Below are 23706 nucleotides of genomic sequence, written 5' to 3'. Positions count from 1 at the left end.
TTATCCAAGCAAAGAAATAATATTTGAATCTGAAAATGATTTAGAAAATTTAAATCCGTAAAAATCAATAAAACTGGAGCTGGATCCCATAACCTTGAATCTAAATTATTGAAATATGGCAGTCACAAATTCACTCTTTCCATGTTGAAGAAAGGCAGCTATATTACCAAAATCATACTATATGGATAAAAGGAATTAAAACAAAAATGTGAGAGAGGATAAAGTGAGATAAGGGATAGTAATGATTGGTTGTAGTAAAAGAAAATAACAGAAATAGAGTTTCTACCGATTTGTACCTATATTTATTTAAATTTATATGTCTTTCACACTTTTTATTTCGAATGTAGTTCCATTCTCTAGCAACATTTTCATAAGAGAAGTTTTCCTAAAAGCTGCCCCTGCAGTGTATACACCACCACTGAAACAAAAAAAAATCGTCAAAACAAACCCAAATAGTTAAATAAAAGCAATAGAAAAAAAGTTTGTAACTAATATTTAAAAGTAAATTCAAGATCAAGTGTAGATCCTTCTCTTCAAAAAATCCAAATATGTATTTCATATAATAGGCTCTTCAATAAGTTTTGCGGTTCGATGAAATAATTTTATGGTTTGAAATACACTTTATTATTCAGTATAGTCTTTCTGAACATCAATAAGCTTGTTCAAATAAGATTTCAATTTATGAATTCCATCCCTAAAGTAAGAATCTGGAAGGACTGCAAAATACACTTTCACAACTTTATAACCTTATCAATTGATGAAAAACGCTTTCCAAAAATTTTTTTAGGTATTGAAACAGATGGAAGTCGCTAGGACCAAATCTGGTAAAAACGGTGGATGCTTCAACAATTTGAACTTTTATTCATGGATTTTAGCCATTGTCAAAATGCTCATATTACACGCTCCATTGTCCTGCTGAGAAAAATTTTTTTCTTCTGCAAATCGGGTCTTCTTTTACAAATTCTTTCCTTCAGTTGGTCTGAAAGGTTAACTTATATTCAGAATTTTATTGTTTTACCAGTTTACAAGTAATCCACAAACAAAATTCCTTTCGTATCCCAAAAAACTGATGCTAGCACTTTCTTGGCCGGTTTCTGGATACGAACTCGTTTCTGAGGCCACACACGACTCACATAAAGGCCACATTTTGTTCTTCTTTTTCCTCCAGCAAATCGAATACATTTTATTGGTATTTTTATTTAGTATGTCTTTGGTGAAAATCAGTCACAAATTGTGGAACTAAACATTACCAGAAAACTATAAAGCTGTCATTTAATATTATTTACTATTTTCAATACGATTAATTACAATTTCAGATAAAAATTATTTTGACGTTTCGATTTCCACTTCGGAAATCGTTCTCGAAATACAAATTAAAGAAATTGTTTTGTTTTGTCACTTGGTAATACGAAAAAATTCTTCTAATAATTCAATTTTTTCTGATATCTAATGTTATCCATTATAACAGCCGCATCGCCCTGCTGATAGGACAAAATTTAAGACCTAATTAAAAACGGACCTTATACCAATTTAACTAATAATTTCCCGAAGTCTTTGAAAAACAAGATATATGGAAATTTTATTCAAGTTTGAAGAATATATAACAGATTACCAAAAAAATACTAATATACAGCGGCAAAGATAAAAACAAGGGAGCAGCATCTGGTGTTGGCATAATACTATATGAGAACATGGACAACCATATCAGCAACATGAAATATATTTATGACAAACTATTAAAAGTTACCATCAAAATGTCCAAACCGACACATGTAGTAAGCATATTAGTCTGATACGTATAGATATATAGATAGATAACATCAATATAGAAAAGGTAGAACAATATATATATATATATATATATATATATATATAGGACATGCAATTAAAAACGAAAAGGAAAATCAAACCCTAGAAATTAAAAGAAGGACACAATTGTCATGAGCTGCTTTTGGTAAGTTAAGCTTCATTTTAAAAGACAGAAAAATCCCAATACACTTAAAACGAAAAACCTATTACACTTGTATACTACCAGTTGCAACGTATGGATTGGAAACTATGGCAATAACAAGAAAAATGGCAGAACAATTAAGAGTAACTCAACGGGCCATGGAGAGGGCCATGTTAAATATAAGCCTCAGGGACAAAATTCCTAACACCGAAATATATATATAATAGATAAGAAATATATAATAGATAAGAACTAAAGTAACCGACATCATGGAAAAAATAGCGACATTGAGATGGCAATGGGTAGCACATGTAGCAGGACAAGACACCAACAGATGGTCTCATAAAGTGACATTCTGGAGACCTCAATGGATGAGAAATGCAAAAGATAGAAAAGCGTGGAAGTAATTGGAGGAGGCCTATGTCCAACAATGGATAAATGAAGGCTGAAGAAGAAAAAGAAGTCTGATAGGAACAAATCTCAGATGAAAATTGTTATCTTTTATCAGAATTTACAAACAGCATTGGACGACATACCCAAAAAGGAAGAAATAATAATTTTAGGGGATTTTAACGCCAGAATTGGCGATGAAGTCATACCGGGAATTAAAAACCGATTGAATGAATAAAGAATAAATGAAAGTGGTAAACAAATAATACAACTTCGTGCACCAAATAAACTCAGAATGAACAATAACTTCTACCCACATAAATCACAACATAAATATACTTTCGAAAATACACCAGATGTAAGCTCTCTAGCCTTAACAGGAACCAGGAAAATACAAACAGCTATACAAAGATTACTTCGTGAAACCTTCAAAGATACAAGCAAAATCAATATAGAATCCTTATGTATCAAATCGAGCAAATACGCATACCAGCAAAGGCTAACTGCAAATATTGCTTCTAATAAAATATGAGACTTCGATGATATCGAAACGGGTTGGACAAATATAAGAGTCAATTTACTAGGGGCAGCAGAGGAAGCACTCGGAAGAAGGGCTATAAGAAAAGAACGACAACGAAATTCATAGACTTCATACCTACAATTCAAATCAAATACAACAACATATAATGATTACAAAAATGTAAGGAACAGAGTTAATGAGAAGATCCAATAAATTAAAAGAGAATGTGTAGCATTTCAAATCACCTTGTATGTATTAATTTATATGTATCTTTTTGCATCGCTGGAGTTGATAATAAACAAATTGTAAAGTTTGATTATATATCACAGATGCGTAGTTCTTCGGTATTCTTTGATCAAGAGCCACTTTAGGATATTTTGCGCGTCAAATAAACAAAATATGTTCGTTTATGTTTTATTTATACCGAGTTGGGTGAAGGATTTTTGAAGAGAATGACATCACTCTCAGTGGAGCCGCTGTCAGATAAATAAATATAAAAGTAAAAGACGCTGTCGAAGAGGCAGCTAAACTGAAATGGAAATGGACTGGACATAACGAACGTCTTAAGGATGGCCGATGGAATAAATAAATCGGGAATTGGCGGCCATATCAAGCCAAAAGACCACGAGGAAGACAGCAAATGCGCTGTAGCGACGATATTAAAAGAACTGCAGGAACAATGTGGAAATGTCTTACAAACAACAGAGATGAATGGCGAGAATTAGGGGAGGTCTATATTCGGCAATCCGAATAGAGAGAAGGGCTTTAAATAAAAAAAATCAATCTTATATCAAAAATAGATAATTTAACTGATCTTAGATCTGTAAACACGCCTAGGAAAATAAACACAGAATTCAATGGAAAGATTTATGCATAGTCCTCAAAGAAACAGATGTTAAAAAGAAACAAATTAAAGAATGTGCTCTTATTATGTTAAATTAAACCAAAGGCATCTCAAGTTCCTCGGCAGAATGTAGTAGGATTTGGTTTGCCAATAATAATACAATAAAGCAATAAAAGATTCCACTTTAAAATTCCATTTCACATATGTATAAAATTAAAGTTTTATGTTAATACTGAGAATAAACTAAATATAAAACCAAATATTTTCATATTATTTATGAATGGTATTACCAACGAGAGAACCTAAATATTATTTAAACCAAATTACGCCACTTAAAGATAGTAAATAATATTAAATGCCACGAGAAAATAGGTTCAGAACAATACTGTCATTGAATTTTCACAACAAATTCAATACGCTTTTCCTTGATGATTCTAAGTTTAAGTAGGTAAACAAAAAAAATGGAGGAAATAAATGAAAATGGTGTGATGATACTAAAATGCTTGCCATATTTTGTGAAACAATTGAAATGTTAAAAAAATTGAATAAAAATTAGTATTTTTATTCAGAAATTCTTATAGAATTTTCTTCTTATATTCTTATATTCTTTTAGAATTTTGTTAAAATAATGTAACTGCTTACCCTTGCGGCAATTTGTCTTTTTCCTTCAAAATAACGATACCCGCACCAATTAAACCAAGAACAGTAAAAGTATAAGCATTTTTAAATTGTAATTGAGCTAAAATGCTCCTGTTGGGTGGCATAGTGTACTGATCGTTTACATTTGCCAGCTTCTCCTTCCATCCTTCTCCATACAATGTTAGACGATAGTGACTGCGTTCTTTGACTTCTTCAGAGGGATGTTCTTCTTTTCTGACGTAGCCACAAGAAAAGATGTGGGGATACTGAAAAACAATTAAACGTGGTTACAAAGTACATAAAAATAAAACTCGATAGAATACATATCATAAAGATGCATTATTTTTTGAGGAGATGTAATAATAGTTAGCTTGTAATGTTCAAACTTAGAATCGAAATTGTTAGAAATAAATCTAATTAAATCGAATAGTTTTCTTAGATGACCGGGGGTTCGTAATGAACTGTACGGAACAGCCCCTGTAAACTAAATTTCCCGGAAAAAACTTTCAGCTCCCGCGCCAAGAATAAAGCACTCTATTGGCAAAACGCGCTTTAGAGAGTAATATTTCACAATATGATTGGTCGATCGCATTTCCAAATCTCAATAGACGACGCGTCGGTCATTTTCCAAAAATTTCTTTAATTCGTATTTGGGGAGGTGAAAGCAACAGTTTCTGTTGTGCGTTGTGGACAGGGCCGCCGCTACCATGTGTGCCAAGTATGCATCGCACACGGGCGGCCAACAATAGGGGCGACCAAAAGCAGTCCACTGATGATAATACTTTTTTAAAACGAAAATAATTAAATAGTAATGATTCAGATAATTCTGTGAACTCTAATATTCTAAACAATAATAATTATTCAGTACGTGATAATACTTAAATGCGTTTCATTTATCATGTATACTTCTTTTTTTTTTCATCCTAATCTAAAAAAAATGTCAGAAAATATTATTTATTGTATGAACTGCCGCCCTTTTCCAGGTACAGTAATAAAGCAGTTTCGGGAATACTTTTTAATTCAAAGCGGCTGGCGGCTTTCGGACTTCAGTTATTTGAGATTTCACACGTAGATACTTTACAAGAATTTAGGCAAGTGGTTGTAAAGTTTCTGTTATAATATTGTTCTTATGGTTATGTTTATAGATGGGTTATTATGTCTTATGTTCAGTCTTAGTTGAGAATTCGATGAATTTAGACACCCTTTTGATAAAAGATTTTGTTTGTAAAATATAGTAGTGTACACGTTTCTTTTGCACAGTAGGTACTGTATTTAGAAGTAACGTCGAGATCAGAGCAATTTTATTCTTATACTAGTTACGGCTACATATTATTTGGAGAAATATTATTTGGATAACTTATCTACAGTGTTTTTGGATTTATTTTGTTAAATTCGCCCGGCTTCGTTCTTAAGTGATAATTTAAAATGTCCGAAAGAAAAATAAAACGACTTTCAGGTTTTAATATAGAAAAATAAAAGAGGCAAAAACTGAGGAGAAAAAAAAATTAGCGGTGCACTGGAATCATTTTTGATGAAAAACATACATGAAAATATAGAAGACTCGGATATAAATTTAGGACCTTCAACTTCAAGCGAAGTTCAAATCTTAGAAAAAAGTACCAAACAATTGAATATTCCTGCGAATAGAGACAGATGATTTGATGACAATAATAGCGATAGTGCCAGTGCTTATGCTGAAACGCCTGAACCTGAAACCACCAACCAAGACGGAACAATTAATGTTCCAGTTAATCTGGATTGCAGTGTAGGAAGCTCCAGCATATACTTGGTTTCAGATGATCCCGGAAAATGGCCTGAAAATATGAATCCAAGTGAAGTTTAATTTGTTGTTGAAAATTTTCCTCAGCAAATTACAAAAATTAACTTCCCCAGAGATACAAATAACGGGAAATTTTCAGAAACTTATTATTATCGCACATTACCTAATTAAGACCAAATTCATCGCCCGTGGTTACTTAACTCATTATCACTAAATAGTATTTTTTGTGCACCTTGTAAACTGTTTTGTTGTGATGAAAGCAGCCGACAATTACTTAGTGGAATTAATGGGGTAAGTGACTGGCAACATTTAGCTATTATTTTAAAAAGACATGAATCCGGTGCAGCGCATATAAAATATTCTCAAAAATTGTTTAAACTATCTATAACATTAAAAAAGGATTAACAGTTGACTCTGCTCTTCAAAAATTATATGAAATGGAGAAAAAACATTGGGGCGCATATAGACAAATAACAATTGTAGTAAGATGTGTTTCTGCTTTCTGCAATGTTATCTATAAAATATGAAGTGTGTGCGACATTGGACATTAAAGATATTGTCAAAAAGTTTTCCGAGACGAAAGCCCGAAAAGTGCGTTTTTAGTTTTTTTATGTGTTTATGTTTCTATTCACGGTTTATTTTAATTAAATGGACGTTTAAATTAGGATATTAGGATATACATATATTTGAGGTTGGATCATGGTTATTAAATTAGGATAAAGGACGTTTAAATTAGGATATTAGGATGGGATATTAGGATAAACATTAGGATAATATATGGACGTTGGATCATGGAGATTAGTCTAAATGTTCAAGTAAGTATTTATCTATTTACAAATTATTATTGTTATATTATGCATATTTTACACATTTCTTTAAATAATAGTATGTATGTCTAAAGTGTTGGAAGGGGGGGCGGCAAATATTAAGTTGCACACGGGCGGCCAATACCTTAGCGGCGGCCCTGGTTGTGGAGAACACGTGGTAAGCAGATTATTTTAAATCATTTCATTTTCTTTCTTATTTATATTAATCATCGTTCTTATATTTATCTTAAATTATTTTGTCGTCTTTATTTAAATCATTTCCGACTGTGGATGGCTCCTAAAAAAAAAAGACGAGTCCGAGACACAGACATCCATATTACGAGTGCCTGTGTGAGGCATGCAAATGGTAATATAATTATCATAAAATACACCATTTTTATTTCCTTGATGGACGTTGTAAAGTAAGCATGTTCATTTTCAAAGTAAGTTCTCTTGGGTGTGGCACAAAATATTTCCACCGTTCTCCCTTCCAAACGGTGAAGTGTTTCTTTTTACAATAGACAAAGAATAATACACATAAAAATATGGTACATTTTAAAATATAGTACTGTTTATATATCTGTATAGTTCTGTGTAGTAAAAATGTAACATCTATTTTTATTTGTAAATACTATGAATATGTTAAATTGTAAACTTTTGAAAATTTTAACGTTAAAAACGTCACATGTTTATTATTCTTCTTTAAATAATTATTTTGTTTCAATTTCTTTTGATTTTATTCATTTATTAACTTTATCTTTTAGTTTCCTATTTTTCGCGCCAATTATTCTAAAAATAGTTGGCGCTCAACTTTCTATTTACTTAATATTTTGTCATCTAAATTCGAATTTATATTTTTACTAATTATTCTAATTCCTTTATTCAGACCCTATTATGTTCTATAAAATGATAGAACATATATATAAATTGCTATGCCTTACTTCAGTCGGTAAACGTTATTTGACAGTTAGTTGACAACTTTGCTCTGTCCTATCATTTCAACTGTAGAGGTAAATAATTAGTTTTTATAGTGACTTTTGCATATTTAAGCTGGATCTCCTGTTAAAATTTATTTATATATTAGTCTTCTTCTTGTGATAAGTTATATTTTATAATTAAAGAATATCCAGTGTATTTTTAGAATTTCAAATTTGATTTCTTTTTTCCTACATATATAACCTCCTCCGCATATGTTTCTTTTAACTGTATAATTAGTCCCATATGCATCTTTAACCCTTTCAGCCCTGAATTTTTTTTCAAAGGAAAAATTTTTCTGTTGATATTTTCTTTAATTGGACAGCTAAATAATACTGAAAATATTTTTTATAAAATTTTTGACCAGGCTGCAAAGTTTATTAACGCATAAATAAACATAAAATTATATATAATATTTTATTACAGAAAGAGCATCTACAAAAATATATTATATTTTATTGACGTCTTCTATGATAAGTTGTGAAACAATTCCTGTCTTACAACAAGCACAGAAAGACGTTACACTTTTCACACATTGTGCGTGATTTTCCGCTGTATCCTTGAAAACCGCAAGGCTGTTCGTGACCTTCTGTAGGAAAAAGTTTTGTAGGAAAATGTTTTATTCGTTTGGAAGGTTCATCTTTTATAAACGTAAAAGGGGAACTTCCAGGGGAATCTCTAGGAGAACTTCCAAGTGACTTATTTAAAGGACGACCTCTTTTCGGTGTTCTCAGTGGAGCTTTAGAGAATGCAAAAGCTTCTACAACGTAAAACGTGAATTACAATAAATCCATTTTCTTATTTTTAGGTTTATTTTGATTGTCACGACGATACTCCAACCATGAGTTGCACACTGCCACATTGAAATAGTGAAACATTACCCGTAGAGTCTGCTTCTTACTTCTAATAAACGTTCTATAAAGTGATGCAGGGAAATCATTGTTATCTACGCCGACCATACTTTGATTGTAAAGTTTAATTACTGCTGGACGTTCAACTTGTACATATGTTTTTTTTTATCCCAAAGTTTGAGAGTATCGGTTGACTCTAAGCCTATAAAATTTGAGGCCATATTTACGACCTTGTTATCAAACCAGTCTGAACCGAGTCTGAACTTCCTCTTCCTAATAGTTTCAGTTCTTTTTCGGAACGAAGTGTACAGTTTCCCATGCGATTTTGTCTAATAGTTCCAGTAGCAAAAATTCCTCTCGTGTGAAGAAATTTTAGTAACTCCATTCAATTGAAATAATTATCAAAGTAGAGCTTATATCCCAAATTATCTAGCAATTTTTGTGATATATACAGAACAAGTGAAGTTATAGCAGTTGTTTATTTCTACAGACATAGGTAATGTAGCGCTTTGATGCACTACCGATCGGTATATTATTCCTTATTCACCACAAAAATTAAAGACTTTTATGCCCCAAGGATTTGGTTTGCCTCTAATATACTGTTTTTCAAAACTGGTAACTATTTTCCTCACTTTTCAAAGTTTATCATTGGTATTCTTGTCGGTGTTGACATCTGAGATATGTAAATGATTACGTAAACTTTCAAATCGGTTTCGGGACATATCGATATCTTTAATCAAATGGAATTGTGTACGGCGAGCCCAATAAAGTCTTTGCCTCGGAAAATTAATAATTCCCATTACAATGTGCAGGGCAACCATTTTCGTCAGTACTGAGACTTTTACTATTCTTGTAAACAGAATAAGAATTTGTTTTCAGATAACTCCTTGAATATTTCGGGTGAAAAATAGCGCGAAAAATAGTCAAATGGTGAATGCTCTTCTGAACTGTCACTTTCATCATAACTAAAATAACTTTCACTTGATCGATCGAAAATACCATTTGGAGGTACAACTTTTCCAGTCTTCCAGATAGTTTTTTGTTTTTCCACTTTTTTAGTCTTTTGAGGAATTTCTTCTTTTTCTAATGCTACTTCATCCTCATTTGATGTTGACATATCAGCCTCTTCATGATCTGGATCTCCATCGTCTTCTACATCAGAACAGTCATCATTCAGAACAGCTAATGCTTTCTCTGCTTGGATAACGGTCACATCAACTTCAGTTTTCCCTTTCCGGTAAAATACAATTGTAGGAATCTCATCTGAAAAGGATTCATTGTTTAAAATCTTGTCATAAATTTTAATCTATTTAATCCACTTTTGCAACCGTTAACATCTACTGGTGACATTTGCGACGCCTTTAATAGAACCATACCAAATATTAGCAAATGCAGAAACAATTACAATTTATTCTTAAATGAACTGTTCATAATGTTAGTTAGTAAATACCAACAGCTACATGAATTTTTTTTTCAACATAATAGCAATATTAGAACAAAAAAACAAATACTTACCAAGTGAAAAAGGATCACATTCACCAGCCATCAGCCATTACTTCAAGTAGACCAACAAAACCTGTTTACATTCCAAATGACTCAAATACATATAAATCATCTTATATAGGGACTGTAGCCGCCCTCTATTAGAATTATGTTGAAGTAAAATAAGGCATATCACAGATATCTGTGCCCAATTATAGGCTTCGTAATTGCCACCGTCAGGGCCGAAAGGGTTAATATAATTTAACTAATGTATTTAATAATATTTATGTTCATTTTATCTTTGCCAATTTGCTATTTTCTATTTAATATTGTAATTATTTTTAATCTTCAAATGGCAAGAAAATATTTTAAAGTCTATGAAGTTGTTAACACAAAGTTAACTTTTCTAATTTTTTGCCTTAATCTAAAGAACCTAATCGAGAAGTCTGCAAAATACACCAAACCGTTGGCACTGATATTCGTGGACTAAAAGAAAGTAAGCATTTGAGTCAATAAGCCAGCAAAAAATGTTAAAAGCATTAACAAAATGTTGAATCGCTCCACTAACATAGTCAAATATATTTACCAAAATGCCACAGCTGGCGAAAGACTATCTGAACAAGAAACAAATAAATTCTGTATACAGCGAGAAGTACGGTAAGGAGACAGTCTCTCCAAAGCTATTCACGACGCTTTTAGAACATACTTGTAAGAAGGCAGATCTGAACGAGTATGGTATCAACATCGTATCGATAATGCAATAGTTATGTTTAAAAAATCATATCACGCTTCCTTGGAGGTCTGACTAAAGATTAACATGAACAAGGCGCAAGTAATGACTGATCTGATGCTAATAGGCATTTAAATGTTGATGAAAGGGATATTGAGCAGACTGCATCATATAAGTACTTATGATATAAAATTCGGTTGGGCAGAGATAACCAGATATGTGAGTTTTTACGTTACATAGGATTAGTCTGAGCAGCGTTTGGTAAATTAATACATGTATTTAAATCAGACCTACCCATATGCACTAATTGGAAAATCTTTCACCAGTCTGTATTAATTGTACTCACTTATGTAGCGGAAACATTAACACTAAAAATGGTAGTCAACAAAATTCGCGTATCTCAGAAGGCTATGGACCGCCAGATGTTGGGTGTCGCTCTGAGAGCTCGTATCTCAAACGAAGAAATACGTCATAGAACAAAAACAACAGACGTTATCGAAAAAATCACGTCGCTAAAATGAAATTGCGCTGGACACGTCTTCAGAATATCAGACAACCGATGGATAAAACGTATTGTCGAGTGGAGGCCAAGATAAGAACTATAGAGGGAGACCCATGTCCAGTACTGGACGCGTACAGGTTCATGATCGTGATGGTGTAAAAATATATATAAACATACTTAATTTATAATAAAGATTAAGTTAATAATGAAAATGTTCTGTACTTACTTCTATCAACAAATTTCTGGTGAAGGAAAATTGAGCCAAGACAAGTAGCACTAAGAATAGAAAATTAAGCAAAAGCAATTTAAAAATACTCGAAATGGATAACATTACTTCACCATGAATAGGTCTTAGCGAGTCTTTTTCGTATAAATATTTTTGAGTCTCTTGCATTATCTTTCTATCGTGTCCTAGAAAGGGCATCAACCAACCCTTAGTTATTTCTGAATAGTATGGCAGAATCCTAAAAGAGATGTTATAATTTAAGTTTAATACAACTGTATTACTTACTCTTTATAAAGCTAATTCAATTTTCACTAAAAACTATTGGTGAAATTTGTAATTTAGTATAACTCATAAATTTATAGATACTTGCAACAAGCAATTACTCGATTATTCTAAAGATGCGATTAGAATAATCGTAAAGTGGTATGGTAAAAGTTAAAAACTGTTTTAAAAGTCAATAAGACATTCAAGCCATTTAAAATCAAGATATATTTATTCCGTTATTGCATAATAGTATTCTGAGGCTAAAAATAACAAAGTAGTTGTTAGATGAATGCCTAGACATTCCAGTATTGGGGAAATAAGGCGGCCGGTATAGCAGCTAAAAAAAGTACAAAATAGGTGTGTTTCGGACCTGAATTCTTTTACCCAGTCTCATAAGACATATCAAACTGATATAATAAAGTAGACCCCGAGATCAACACCTGGCAAGGAACGGCAGAACTGACTGTCGTTACACTAAAGCACTGAAGCGACTCAGCTCGGCTAGACTCGACACAACTGTGCTAATGGTATTCGATCATTGTTTTCTTGTTCTTTTCTGTTTGTTGTTTCTCTTTGTTAACGAGTTTGTTGTCCTGTTTTAGGTGGGACACCTCTTCAGGACGTGGTGTTAAGCTTAAACGGTCCTTTTCAGAATTATATTATATGATTAGGAATTGCGACTGAATTTAATTAGTAAGTATATAAATGTTATGAATCGAGGAAAGGGCACACGTGGCTGTAGCCTCAACAATCTTCTTCTTTGTGTGCCGTGCTTGTATTCAAGCGTTGGCTATCGTCATATTGACAAGCTGATGAAATGATTCTCGGTCGGCAGCTAGATGAAACAGTTCCTCGACTGTTCGACCTGTCCATTGTCTAATGTTACGCAGCCAGGACAGTTGTTTTCTTCCGACCCAACGTTTTCCTTCGATTTTGCCCTGAATGATTAACCGGAGTAAGCGATATTTAGGTCCTCTCATTATATGACCGAAGTATTGGACCTTTCTCATTTTGATAATGTTGATCAATTCTCGCTCTTTGTGCACGGTCTCTAGCACGCGTTCGTTAGATATGTGTGCTGTCCACGGGATTCTGAGCATGCGACGGTAACACCATAACTCAAACGCTTCTAATTTGTTAAGATTTTTTATTTTTGTTGTCCAGGTTTCACATCATAGAACAAAGTTCTATTTTGGTCGAAATTTCCTCGTCACTTTCAACCCTGCAGTCAATCCAGCTACCCAGATATCTAAAGTGTTTCCGACCACCATCCATTTTGTTTTTTTTTGCATTGATTGTTAAGCCCTTTTCAGTGCATTTGTTGTTTAAAGCATTCAACAGGCTTTGAAAATCTTCTAGACTCTCTGCCATTATTGCGGTGTCATCTGCGTATCTGATGTTGTTAATAATTTCACCACCGATCTTAACACCTTCGCGGCGATTATTTAACGCTATTTCAAAAACTGGTTCAGTGTAGGCATTAAACAACATCGGTGACATAACACATCCCTGTCTGACACCACGCTTAATAAAAACTTTAGCTGAAACCTCTTGGTCCACCTTAACACAAGCGGTCTGATTGTAGTAAAGATTTTTAAGCAATCTAATGTCATATGTGTCCAGACCAACTGAGTCTAAGCATTGAAATAATAATGTGTGTGGTACTCTATCAAAGGCTTTTTCGAAATCTATAAAACATACGTAAATATTTTTCCTCAATGCTCTTTTGTAAGAGTATTCGCATGCAAAAAAGAGCTTCTCGAGTACCCATACCGTTTCGGAAACCCAACTGCTCATCACCAGTTATCCCCTCACAAAGTTTATATATGCGACAATGCAATATTTTCATAAAAATTTTGAGCGTGTGACTCATTAAACTAATAAGTCGATAGTCTCTACACTGTCTGGCATTCTTTTTCTTGGGAATAGTTATAAATATCGATTCTACCCAGTTGTCTGGTAATTTGCCGCTGCTGTATCTCTTATTAAAGAAGGATGTGATAATCGCAACACTCTCATTATCTAATAGTTTTAACAATTCTGCAGGTATTTCGTCAGGACCAGAAGCCTTCCTTCGTTTCGCTTGGTCGATAGCCTTCTGAACTTCTGAGATTAGAATCGGTGGGCCTGTATCTTGGTTAGATGTTATTTCTTGGTAGATTCTTTGGTCATCGTTAAATAATTCTATTATGTAATTTTCCCACCCGGTACAGCGCTCTTTTTTATCACTTAAAATTCTACCACAAGAGTCTTGTAATATATTTTGCCCTCAACAATAGACAGGTATAATTGTGCAATGGGATCGAAAAACCATAGAAAACCGATCCCTCCCTATCGTAGCAAGCTCGAAGTAAGCAATTTAATAATTACGGCGGAAATAGGGTAGAGTTGCCTCCACGATATCAATGTATTCATCAGGGAGTTCGTTGCTGGCAAGGGTCAGCAATTTAATAGGTAGGAATGGGAGTTTGCGTTTGGGGTGTCTGTTGAATACATTGCCGAAGGATGAGCAGGTAGTTTTAATGATATTTTGGGCTCTTAAGTTTTGGCCACGGATGGTTTTGATTGTATAACTCCTGCTCAAAGAGGAGGACCTCTCATCGATGGGCTGGATATTCGACAGTTGATGAGTGAGGGTGGACGGGTAGTCGTGTCATTTGTTGTTTACTCTACGCAGGATTTCCCGTTTCAATCCCAGCAGTTGTTGTGTGAAGTGGCGATTAAACATTATATAAAGATTAGCTCTTTATTCAATCACCGGCCTGATAAATGTTTTGTACGTGTGTATAAGTGTACTCGGGTGTGTCCGTTCTAACTTACCACAGAGGGCATTCATTGAGTAAACCGACTCTTCTTCTCACACTGTTATAGGCTGTAACCAGATCGGCCTTCCAGTTTAGTGTTTCTGTGAACACCACACCGAGGTACTCAATCTGGTTACGGAGTTGGAGTCGGCCGCCCCAGAGTCTGAAGCTGATTCTTCCGGTTACATTGTATGTAGTGAGTCTGCTAAAATTGAAGTGCTGATGGTATTGCTTTACAAGCATTTAAATAGGCATCCATCCGCTTACTGCTTCGACTCGAGTAAGATACGATCGGTTGACTGAGGCCGGAAACGGGACGATATACTCAAAGGGGCAAAATTTGCCGATAGCCGACGGTCTGCATCGAGAGTTTGAGTGTGGAATTTAGTATTTAGTATTTTTTCAGTGGTATGTCTAATCTCCCAAGTATGTTTGATGAATTTTTAATTGAAACTGTTGCGTAAATTGGCAAGAAATGCTAACATTCTCCGTATTTTACCCCTTTTTAGATTTATTTCATGAATCTGAACCTTGGTTTTTCATCTCATTACATGCCAACGCTATTATAACATCCTCTTCAGAATCTGATGAAGAATCCATTTTTACGGACCTCACTGATTCCGCCCTACTCGACTGCTGTAAACGTACTGAGCTAATGGCCGATTAATCGACTGTGCTCTCTAGGAAGAAAGGTGCCAGACCCTTGTGCGCGTCCAGCTTAAGGAGGCCGTCGGGTCAGTCTTCTAAGGAAACCAAGTAACTGCTTTAAGTAGAGTTATAGTGCTTTATAAGATAGAATTCGGGAGATTGTACAGGTCCTCGCGAAACACCAAAACATCTGTGGACTTAGTTAATCAGCAATACGTCCCAGTTGTATAGAGAGGAAAGAGACAGCCGAACACTTTGTGGACGAATATCCCTTTGTTGACCCAAGAGAGCAATGGTTCTACTCTCACCAATCAACTCTCAAAAGAGGTAGTGAAGGAGAGCAAGCTTGAGTGACCTGCCGAGTTCGTCAAACAGACCGGGCGTTTAAAATGGAGCTCCGGTAACAAAATTCCAAGCTTAACTAGGAGGAAACTGATAGGGCAAGGACAATGGGTTCAACACCTGCGTTTAGCTGCTAAAGGGCAGCCCTTAATAAAAAAATAGTATCCAAACAAAAATGATCATTATTTGCAACAACTGCTTTAAGACAACTCATGGGCTGGATATTTCTGACTAAACGGTTAGAAATTGAGTAAGAAAAGCTAACTTGAAACTTAATAGACCTTTCCAAACACCAATTTTGACAAAGTATTACAAAATAGTCATTTAAATTATAAACGAGATATTAATTGGTAACTTAGGCAGTAGATAATGATATTATTTTTTTTTTGTATCGACAAGCTTCGACTAAATTTCGCTTTGTAATATCTTACACGTTGATGCTAGTATACGAGACGTCCAAAGATTTTTAAATTGGATATGAAATTTCGATCTTGGTCAAAATGGATTTCTCTGGGAACTCCGTAACGGCAAAACAAATTGTTAACCAGTCTAAAAATGAAATGATCAAACAATATCTAGACCGATCCGTTCTAGATAAAACCCTAACTCTTCCTAGCCGTACATTTTTTGCATTTATAGTACCACCGCCGAAAGTCCAAGTGACACTTAAGTGACAGATTTCGTATTGTCGCTAACGTCTTGTTTATTTTCAAATGACCTCCAGATACACCGCCATGAAACTCTAGTAGCATCTCCAAAACTCTGTTTTTCGGGAGGATGTTAAGCTTTGCTTTGGCTTTTCTATCAGGTCTCTCCAATCTGTGTGTCCAATAACTTAACTTATGTATTAACTTATTTAACTTTTTCATTATTGTCGAAAATGTAACACCAGGTGAATCAACTGTTTTCTTTCTCCATAATAAGTAAAATTAGTGCAATGTCCTTATCCGAAAATTGTTCTAGACGGAGAAAAGAAAAATTCCAATGATGTTCTGATTCAGTCTCGACTGTTACACAATTGGCTATTACTGCTGTTTGTTTGGCTTCCGTTTTGCCACAGTTTATGAAGTTTTCCGGACAAGCTCGTCCACTAAAGGGCCATCGTAGACTGGCGTTAACGTTTGCAGTGACCCAATTCTCTGTATATCTACCACCTCAAGTTAGTATTCGCATTTTTATGTTAAGTACTCCTTCGATGATAAATCTCCAATTTCGTATAATTTGTTTTCCTGCTTATTGGATTAAACCATTGTCAATTAGCATTAATTCCTGCGATGACCCAATTCTATTGCGGCGGCTATTGCGACGTCTTTTCTCAGTTCTTTTCAGAAGTTTTTTTTAATTTTGTCAAGAAGATCACCAAATTTATTATAACCATCGGTGGTTTGACTTTGGCGGATCCTAAAAAAAACTTCTAAAAGTGTTTTTGGCTACACCGTACGATCCATAGTGATGTAAGTTAGCAAAACGTGGACGATAACAAATGCAAACCATTAGCGACTATATGTTTGGGAAAGAAAAATCCTAAGGAATATCCTTGGACCTGTGTTTGATTAAACAACAGGACAATATAGGAACTATATTGAATATAAGAACTAACACAGAGCTCGAGACTATGGATAGACTACTAAACTCTGGATAGTAAATTGTGTGGCTGTCTAGTGCTGTTATTAATGGCATATTGCATCTATACGCATAGTTTGTACCACTTAAATGTTCAAACATAAATGCTGGATTATTTTGTAGTTCATTCTGATTTTCTACCTTTTAAACAATCAGATTCTCTTCCATTTTATTTTAACCATTTAAATAATCAGAGCGTAAATAGCGTATCGTAGACATCGAAGTCTACATGGTCATGCTACCCATGGCCATGCGTGGCCATGGACAGATAGAGTCATGAATACAGAAGTGTTAAGGAGAATAGGCAGAGAGAGGGAAATGGAAAATACAATAAAAAAAAAGAAAATTGCAATATCTTGGACATGTGATGAAAGGCGAAAGATACAACATCTTGATATTTATAATTCAAAGAAAAGTAGAAGGTAAGAGAACCATAGGAAGAAGACGCGTTTCCTGGTTGAAGAACCTGAGGAAGTGGTTTGGTTGCAGCTCAAGGCAAATGTTCAGAGCAGCTGCCCCGAAGGTCAGAATAGCCATAGTGATTGCCAACCTTCGTCTTGGAGATGGCACTTAAAGAAGAAGAAGACATCGAAGACTCGTTGGAAGGCAGACTTGCTATATCATCATAGGATTTATAGGGAGCATAATATTCACTTGCCGATAAAAGAAATTCCAAAACTGTAGAGTGGAGACTGATGCACCCCAAATGACACTTGTGGCAGAGCTTTTGAATGAGGTTTCTTTAATTCAACTTTTAACAGTTTTTGTTAAATGTCCTTTCAAAGATAGTATTCTATATAATATCACGTCAAGTTACTCCGTGTTTCTGAATTTTCTTCTTTAGAGTTTGTTGTTAAGGTAAAAGCAAATAAAGTCCGGTATAAAAGAATAGCCCCACTCCACCTGAACAAATATTTACCCATTATTGCGAAATTTATCATTAGAAATCCTTCTGCAGATACTTAAACTGAGATAATCTTAGGATCTCTTGATCACAGGATACAATGAATGATAATATAGGCCACTCAAAAAAGAAATTGTAAAGGTATCGACGTAATAAAGTATGTAAGATAAGAAGAGATAAGGTTTAAGAAATGGATAATACAATGAAATTTTCAGTATGATATTTTAAAAAAATAATTCTTAAGAATCCCTTTTAATATTACTTAGATACTTACTTAACTGGTAATTCTGGTTTAAACGCAGTATGTCTTTGTGGAATTAGCTTTTTTTTTAATTCACTTAATGAACCCATTTTATGGCATTCATGAACAATGCTTTGCCAAGTCCCATAACCACCAACAGATCCTTTACTTTTACCTGTAGTCCATATTTCCACGTGACCAACCACTGAATTCAATACACCATCAAACTTCTGCTGCAGATACGTCGAACCCAAATCGGTGGGTACACAGTCGACACCACAGGCACTGACGATATAAATTCCTAAAAACTTTGTTATTATAAATCAGATAAATACATGTTACCTGCAAGTAGTAGTAAAAGAACTGAATATTGATAATCATGTCTAATATCCCGTGACTAAGATGGCAGGGACCGTACGTAGACTGCATAACGAAAAACTTATAAAACTGTTTTAGGACGAGGAAAAACTTGAACCCAAAAATATTAACATTTCACTTGACTAAAGGTCGATTTATACATATCCGCGCCGTGTCCGTTTCGTGTTTTGACAGTTCCCGACAAAAAAACAATAATGTTCTCTTATTAGTATATTTATATATTGGTGTTTTCCGGAAGCGGGCCGTCCGTGCCCGGCTGGAAATTAATCCCAAACGATATTTTTGTTTTCCGCACTGGTGATGCACCGAAATGACACGGACCGCACAGAACGCGTGTGTCGGATACCAGATAAACAGATACCAGTATTTTATGGTTTTTTTATATGTATTAAAGAAAAGAAAAAAAGGGTACTGCGACATTATAAAATATTCGTGAAATTTTGTTTCATCGTCCAATAATTCTTTGTATATTTCAAATTCTCGTTCGGTTTGTCTTTCTTTCTACATAGGATCCACTCTCCATCTTCTTTATTTCCTCCTTCACTGATCTTGCTCTTCATCAAGTAATAATGTCAACATGGTGAGATCTTTTATCCAAACCGCCATATTTTCCCGCCGGTTCCTGCTTTTTTACTGTTTTGATTTCCTGATAGAAGGCTTTAACAAGCTCATCTTCTTAGTCTCTGATGGGGGCGTATTATTATCCATTGGGGGTGGAAGATTATTTTCAAATTATATTTCTTGTTTAGTCTTAGATTTATAAACATAACTCTTGCGGAAATAAAGTCAATACTCAAGCCATTTTTTTTTCCAAATTTTTATTTGTTTGTATGATACTGTCATAATTAAATATTAATTATGGTCTTTTTATTGTTATATTAAATCTGCATCAAAACATTTTTATTTAAAATTATCTCAGCTACATTTTTTATTTGAAACATTTTTTTCTAAGACGTACAGATTCTTGGTAAATCAATTTTTTGCGTTTTTACCCCCTACGAGGGGAGTTTTATCGGGTTTTTCGGGGAAGCCCGAAGGTAAAAGTAGTAAAACTTTTTGCACCTTTTTTGAGATCACACCATTAATATTCATTAGCAAAATTCAGCTTGTTCGTATGACTTTTAGGTGGTCAAATCTCTTACAACTGGACTAAATAAGCTATTAATAAATATAACCAGTATGTAACAATGTTGTATTATTTAATTTCTCTAATAATCCTTTTTTCTCTTGGACGACAAATAATAATTGCTAATAGGTTTACTAAACAAATATACGAGCTAAGTGTGATTTTATATATATATATATATATATATATATATATATATATATATATATATATATATATATATATATTCGTTTTGAGTTTTCTTCGTCACTATAAGAAAAGACAATGTGGCGCCCTTGTCGGCAAATTATTTCTGGTTTTTCTTCTGAAATGAAGATTCTTATTTTGATGAATGTCTGCTCATGCAAGCAATCAAGCAATTTAAATAAACCCAGCCTGTGAGACATGTTCATCCCCAAGAATTACGTTCGAGTGTAACAATTTGTTGGAGCGAGGTGTATTAATTCAAGTTAAACAGAAGTCACTCCAATGCTCCAGACCATCCCTTTCCTCCCCGAGAGGACTCCGATGCGCGATAGGGGCAAAACTATCAGCGAAATGCTCTTCATATGGGAGTTTTGGGAAATAGAACTCCAACATGGTTCCCTCTGTTCCCTCTGTTATGTGTTACAATATTATATACCTACTACTATAATAATATTATTCTTCTGTAAAAGTTGAATTAGAAATACTAAAGAATACTAAAAATACCTTTTTCTTTGGCAGCAGCATCGTATTTTTCTGGAAGTAAATCTATGAAACTAGGTTCACCACTTACATCTAAATGGTGAGTTCCAGCCTTAATACACGCCTCTACTACCTGAAATCCCATCAATCTGTATGGTCCACAACAATTCAGGAGGACTTTTGCTTTTTGAGCCATTTCATTTAAAGATTTCTGATCTTTTATATCGGCAAGTATGATTGGGACTTTGGACAAATCTTCACCTAAAAAACATAAAAAATTATCAGTAACAACCACAATCTCAGGTATCGTAAATCTGACGTATAGTATCTATTTCTGACATATCTTAAATACTTCACGAAATAAACTAAGAGCCTTGAGTTCTTCGAATTGTCTCCATAACGTATTTTTGTATTACCATAAATGTCAAAGAGATTTGATTTGATTTTAAAAAGTTGTTATTCCTAGATAATATTGAGAAGACACAAGGTTGTTCGCTGCAGATTAGCACAGAAACATCTAATTACGAAATAACCTTAACCTTAATGTGAAATTTGTGACGTGTCACTATGAATAAAACAATTTTTGTGCGGTGTCCCACATATTTCGCAGAAACGCTTAAATAAAGTTTTTCGTCAAATCTACACGAACTCTTCCAGAACTGAACCAGTGATAATGATACAAGTTTGTTGAACTTTATTCTATTGTATATAAATTATGTTGTATCTTTGTACTATTATATCGTTTTAGTATATTGTTTCACATGCGGTTACTTGATAGTACCAAAGAAATCGGAGGTCCGCAATAATAAAATGAACATAGAAAACTGTCTAATAAAACCAAAATAATACTCAAACAAAGAGGGAAAATGAAAGTAAGTAGTACTATACTGAGGATAAAATACACAGAACTTTGTAAAACAATAAGGAAAATCAATCGGAAACAGGAAAAACTATAAGAAAACAAGAAAAGAATTAATCATTGGAAAGAAGCAAATCGTTCCTCTAACAAACAAAAACACCAGAATTATAGACAGAAATGAAATAATACCACTCGTGACTAAATTCTACAATAAACTATTAAACTATACAAAGCACCTGAAACACTCATAGTAACCAAGTAACCAAGAATATGTACTAGAAGTCCTTCCGGAAGAAGTAGAATCGGCAATTAGTAAAATGAAAAGCAATAAAGCAGCTGGAATAGATGGCATGACAGTGTAATTGGTTAAATACGCTGGCAAAAAAACCTGGAAAATCTTAGAAGGCATATTTACGAACTGCCTAAGATCAAGATGCATACCTGACCACTGGAATACAGCAAACATAATTCTCATTCATAAGAAATGTAGCAAAGAGGATATCAAAAATTACGTACCTATAACTCTACTAACAATAATATATAAGACATACACAAAGATTATTAACAACAGATTAAACGATACATTAGATGCTACACAGCCAAAAGAGCAAGCTAACCAGAAGTATGATAATGAGTAGAGCTAAAGAATATGAAATACCGCTAGCAGTAACCGTCATATATTTGGAGAAGGCTTTCGATTCTATATATCCTAAGGCAGTAATAGAAGCTTTAACCAATCAAGGCATTGACAAACTAGCAAATATATGCAGACAGGCAATATATTCATCAAAATAAACTGGCAGCCCAAAGGCCTATCCATTGACGGAGAATACCCCAGCCATCTAAGATTTACAGACGGCAATTTGATTGCTAATAATACGGCAGCATTACAAGATTTGATAAGCGACCTATATGCAACTAGCAATGAAGTTGGCCTAAAAATGAACTTGACAAAAACAAAAACCATGTACAACAAACTACTGGATGTCGAAGATATAATAATAAACCACATTGCACTTGAGACAGTAGACGAGTATTGTATACCTGGGACAATTAATACATAAGTCTGGCTTCTTACTTCCAGAAATTAACGGAAAAAAGAAACTGACTTGGACATCTATTGGTAGAAATGCAGTTATATTCAAATCCAGTATGCCACTCCACCTGAAGAAAAAATCATGCGATCAGTGTATACTACCAATCATGGCATACGGCTGCGAAACTTTGAACACTAAATAAAGAGATAATACGAAACTAATGTATATATATATATATATATATATATATATATATATATATATATAATGTATATAAATATATATATATATATATATATATATATATATATATATATATATATAATGTATATAAATATATATATATATATATATATATATATATATATAATATTCAAATATTATTTAAAAGAAAAGATACCTTACCTATCTGTAAACCTTCATTCTTTAAGACTGCTTTAAGTTTTGTCTCTGAACGTCCAGAAATACCCCAAGTTAACTTTTTTTCTTTCGCAAATTTGTGAAGATATCGAATAGCATGTAGACCTGTTGTCCCTGTTGCTCCGAACAGGAGAAGATCTAGACGTTTATCAGCCATACCTTAAAAAACTGTTATTCTTTATTATCTTATAGTACAAAATATCGTTTAGTTTCTTAAATCGGTAATATGAAGAACCATTGGTAACGTAACTTAATGTAACTCGTTAATGTAATGTAGTTTAATGTAAAATAACCTAAGTATCGATTTCGTGTTTCATAATGAGGCTATTTCTTTAATGGAACACAAAAAACTACCGACTACAAGATTATACATGTTTCAAAAATATTTCCACCATACATCTTCCCACAGTTATAATGAAAACAATTGTGTTCCATTAAAGTTTACCATAATATAGACACCACCAATATAAAACTTACTTCAGACAGTGCACTTCCAAACTAACATTTTGTTGTCGGCATAAGTATATTACACCGATATGATAAGAAAGGTTTATCTAATCTAAAATTATCAAAATTTTGTCATTAATAACTATATTATCCTATGTACTTATTAATAATTTATTTTGTCATATAATAGTATAGATTTATCCCAGAAGTAAATAATTTTAAAACAGTTTTAAAATTGCAAATAGTAAAAT

General features: G+C 33.7%; 1 protein-coding gene across 4 annotated transcripts in view; it reads right to left on the bottom strand.

Moving 5' to 3' along the window:
• Positions 1 to 274: 274 nt before the first annotated feature.
• Positions 275 to 23706, bottom strand: part of LOC140447703 (lipid droplet localized protein-like) — a 39967-nt gene continuing 16535 nt past the window's right edge. Inside the window, exons 2-8 of one of the 4 annotated variants that reach the window (XM_072540520.1) lie at positions 23486 to 23567; positions 22994 to 23176; positions 20717 to 20953; positions 18556 to 18823; positions 11697 to 11934; positions 4348 to 4610; positions 275 to 418 (exon numbers count right to left, since the gene is read on the bottom strand). In XM_072540520.1, the coding sequence (XP_072396621.1) occupies positions 313 to 418; positions 4348 to 4610; positions 11697 to 11934; positions 18556 to 18823; positions 20717 to 20953; positions 22994 to 23165 (1284 nt within the window). In that variant the 5' untranslated portion in view covers positions 23166 to 23176; positions 23486 to 23567 and the 3' untranslated portion in view covers positions 275 to 312. Of the gene's footprint in view, positions 419 to 4347; positions 4611 to 11696; positions 11935 to 18555; positions 18824 to 20716; positions 20954 to 22993; positions 23177 to 23485; positions 23568 to 23706 lie in introns of those variants that run through there. The other 3 variants (XM_072540529.1, XM_072540508.1, XM_072540516.1) reach the window with 3 other exon arrangements.

This window comes from Diabrotica undecimpunctata, chromosome 1 (assembly GCF_040954645.1).
Source record: "Diabrotica undecimpunctata isolate CICGRU chromosome 1, icDiaUnde3, whole genome shotgun sequence".
NCBI classification, from domain to species: Eukaryota; Metazoa; Arthropoda; class Insecta; order Coleoptera; family Chrysomelidae; genus Diabrotica; species Diabrotica undecimpunctata.
This window is presented reverse-complemented; position numbering and strand designations above follow the sequence as displayed.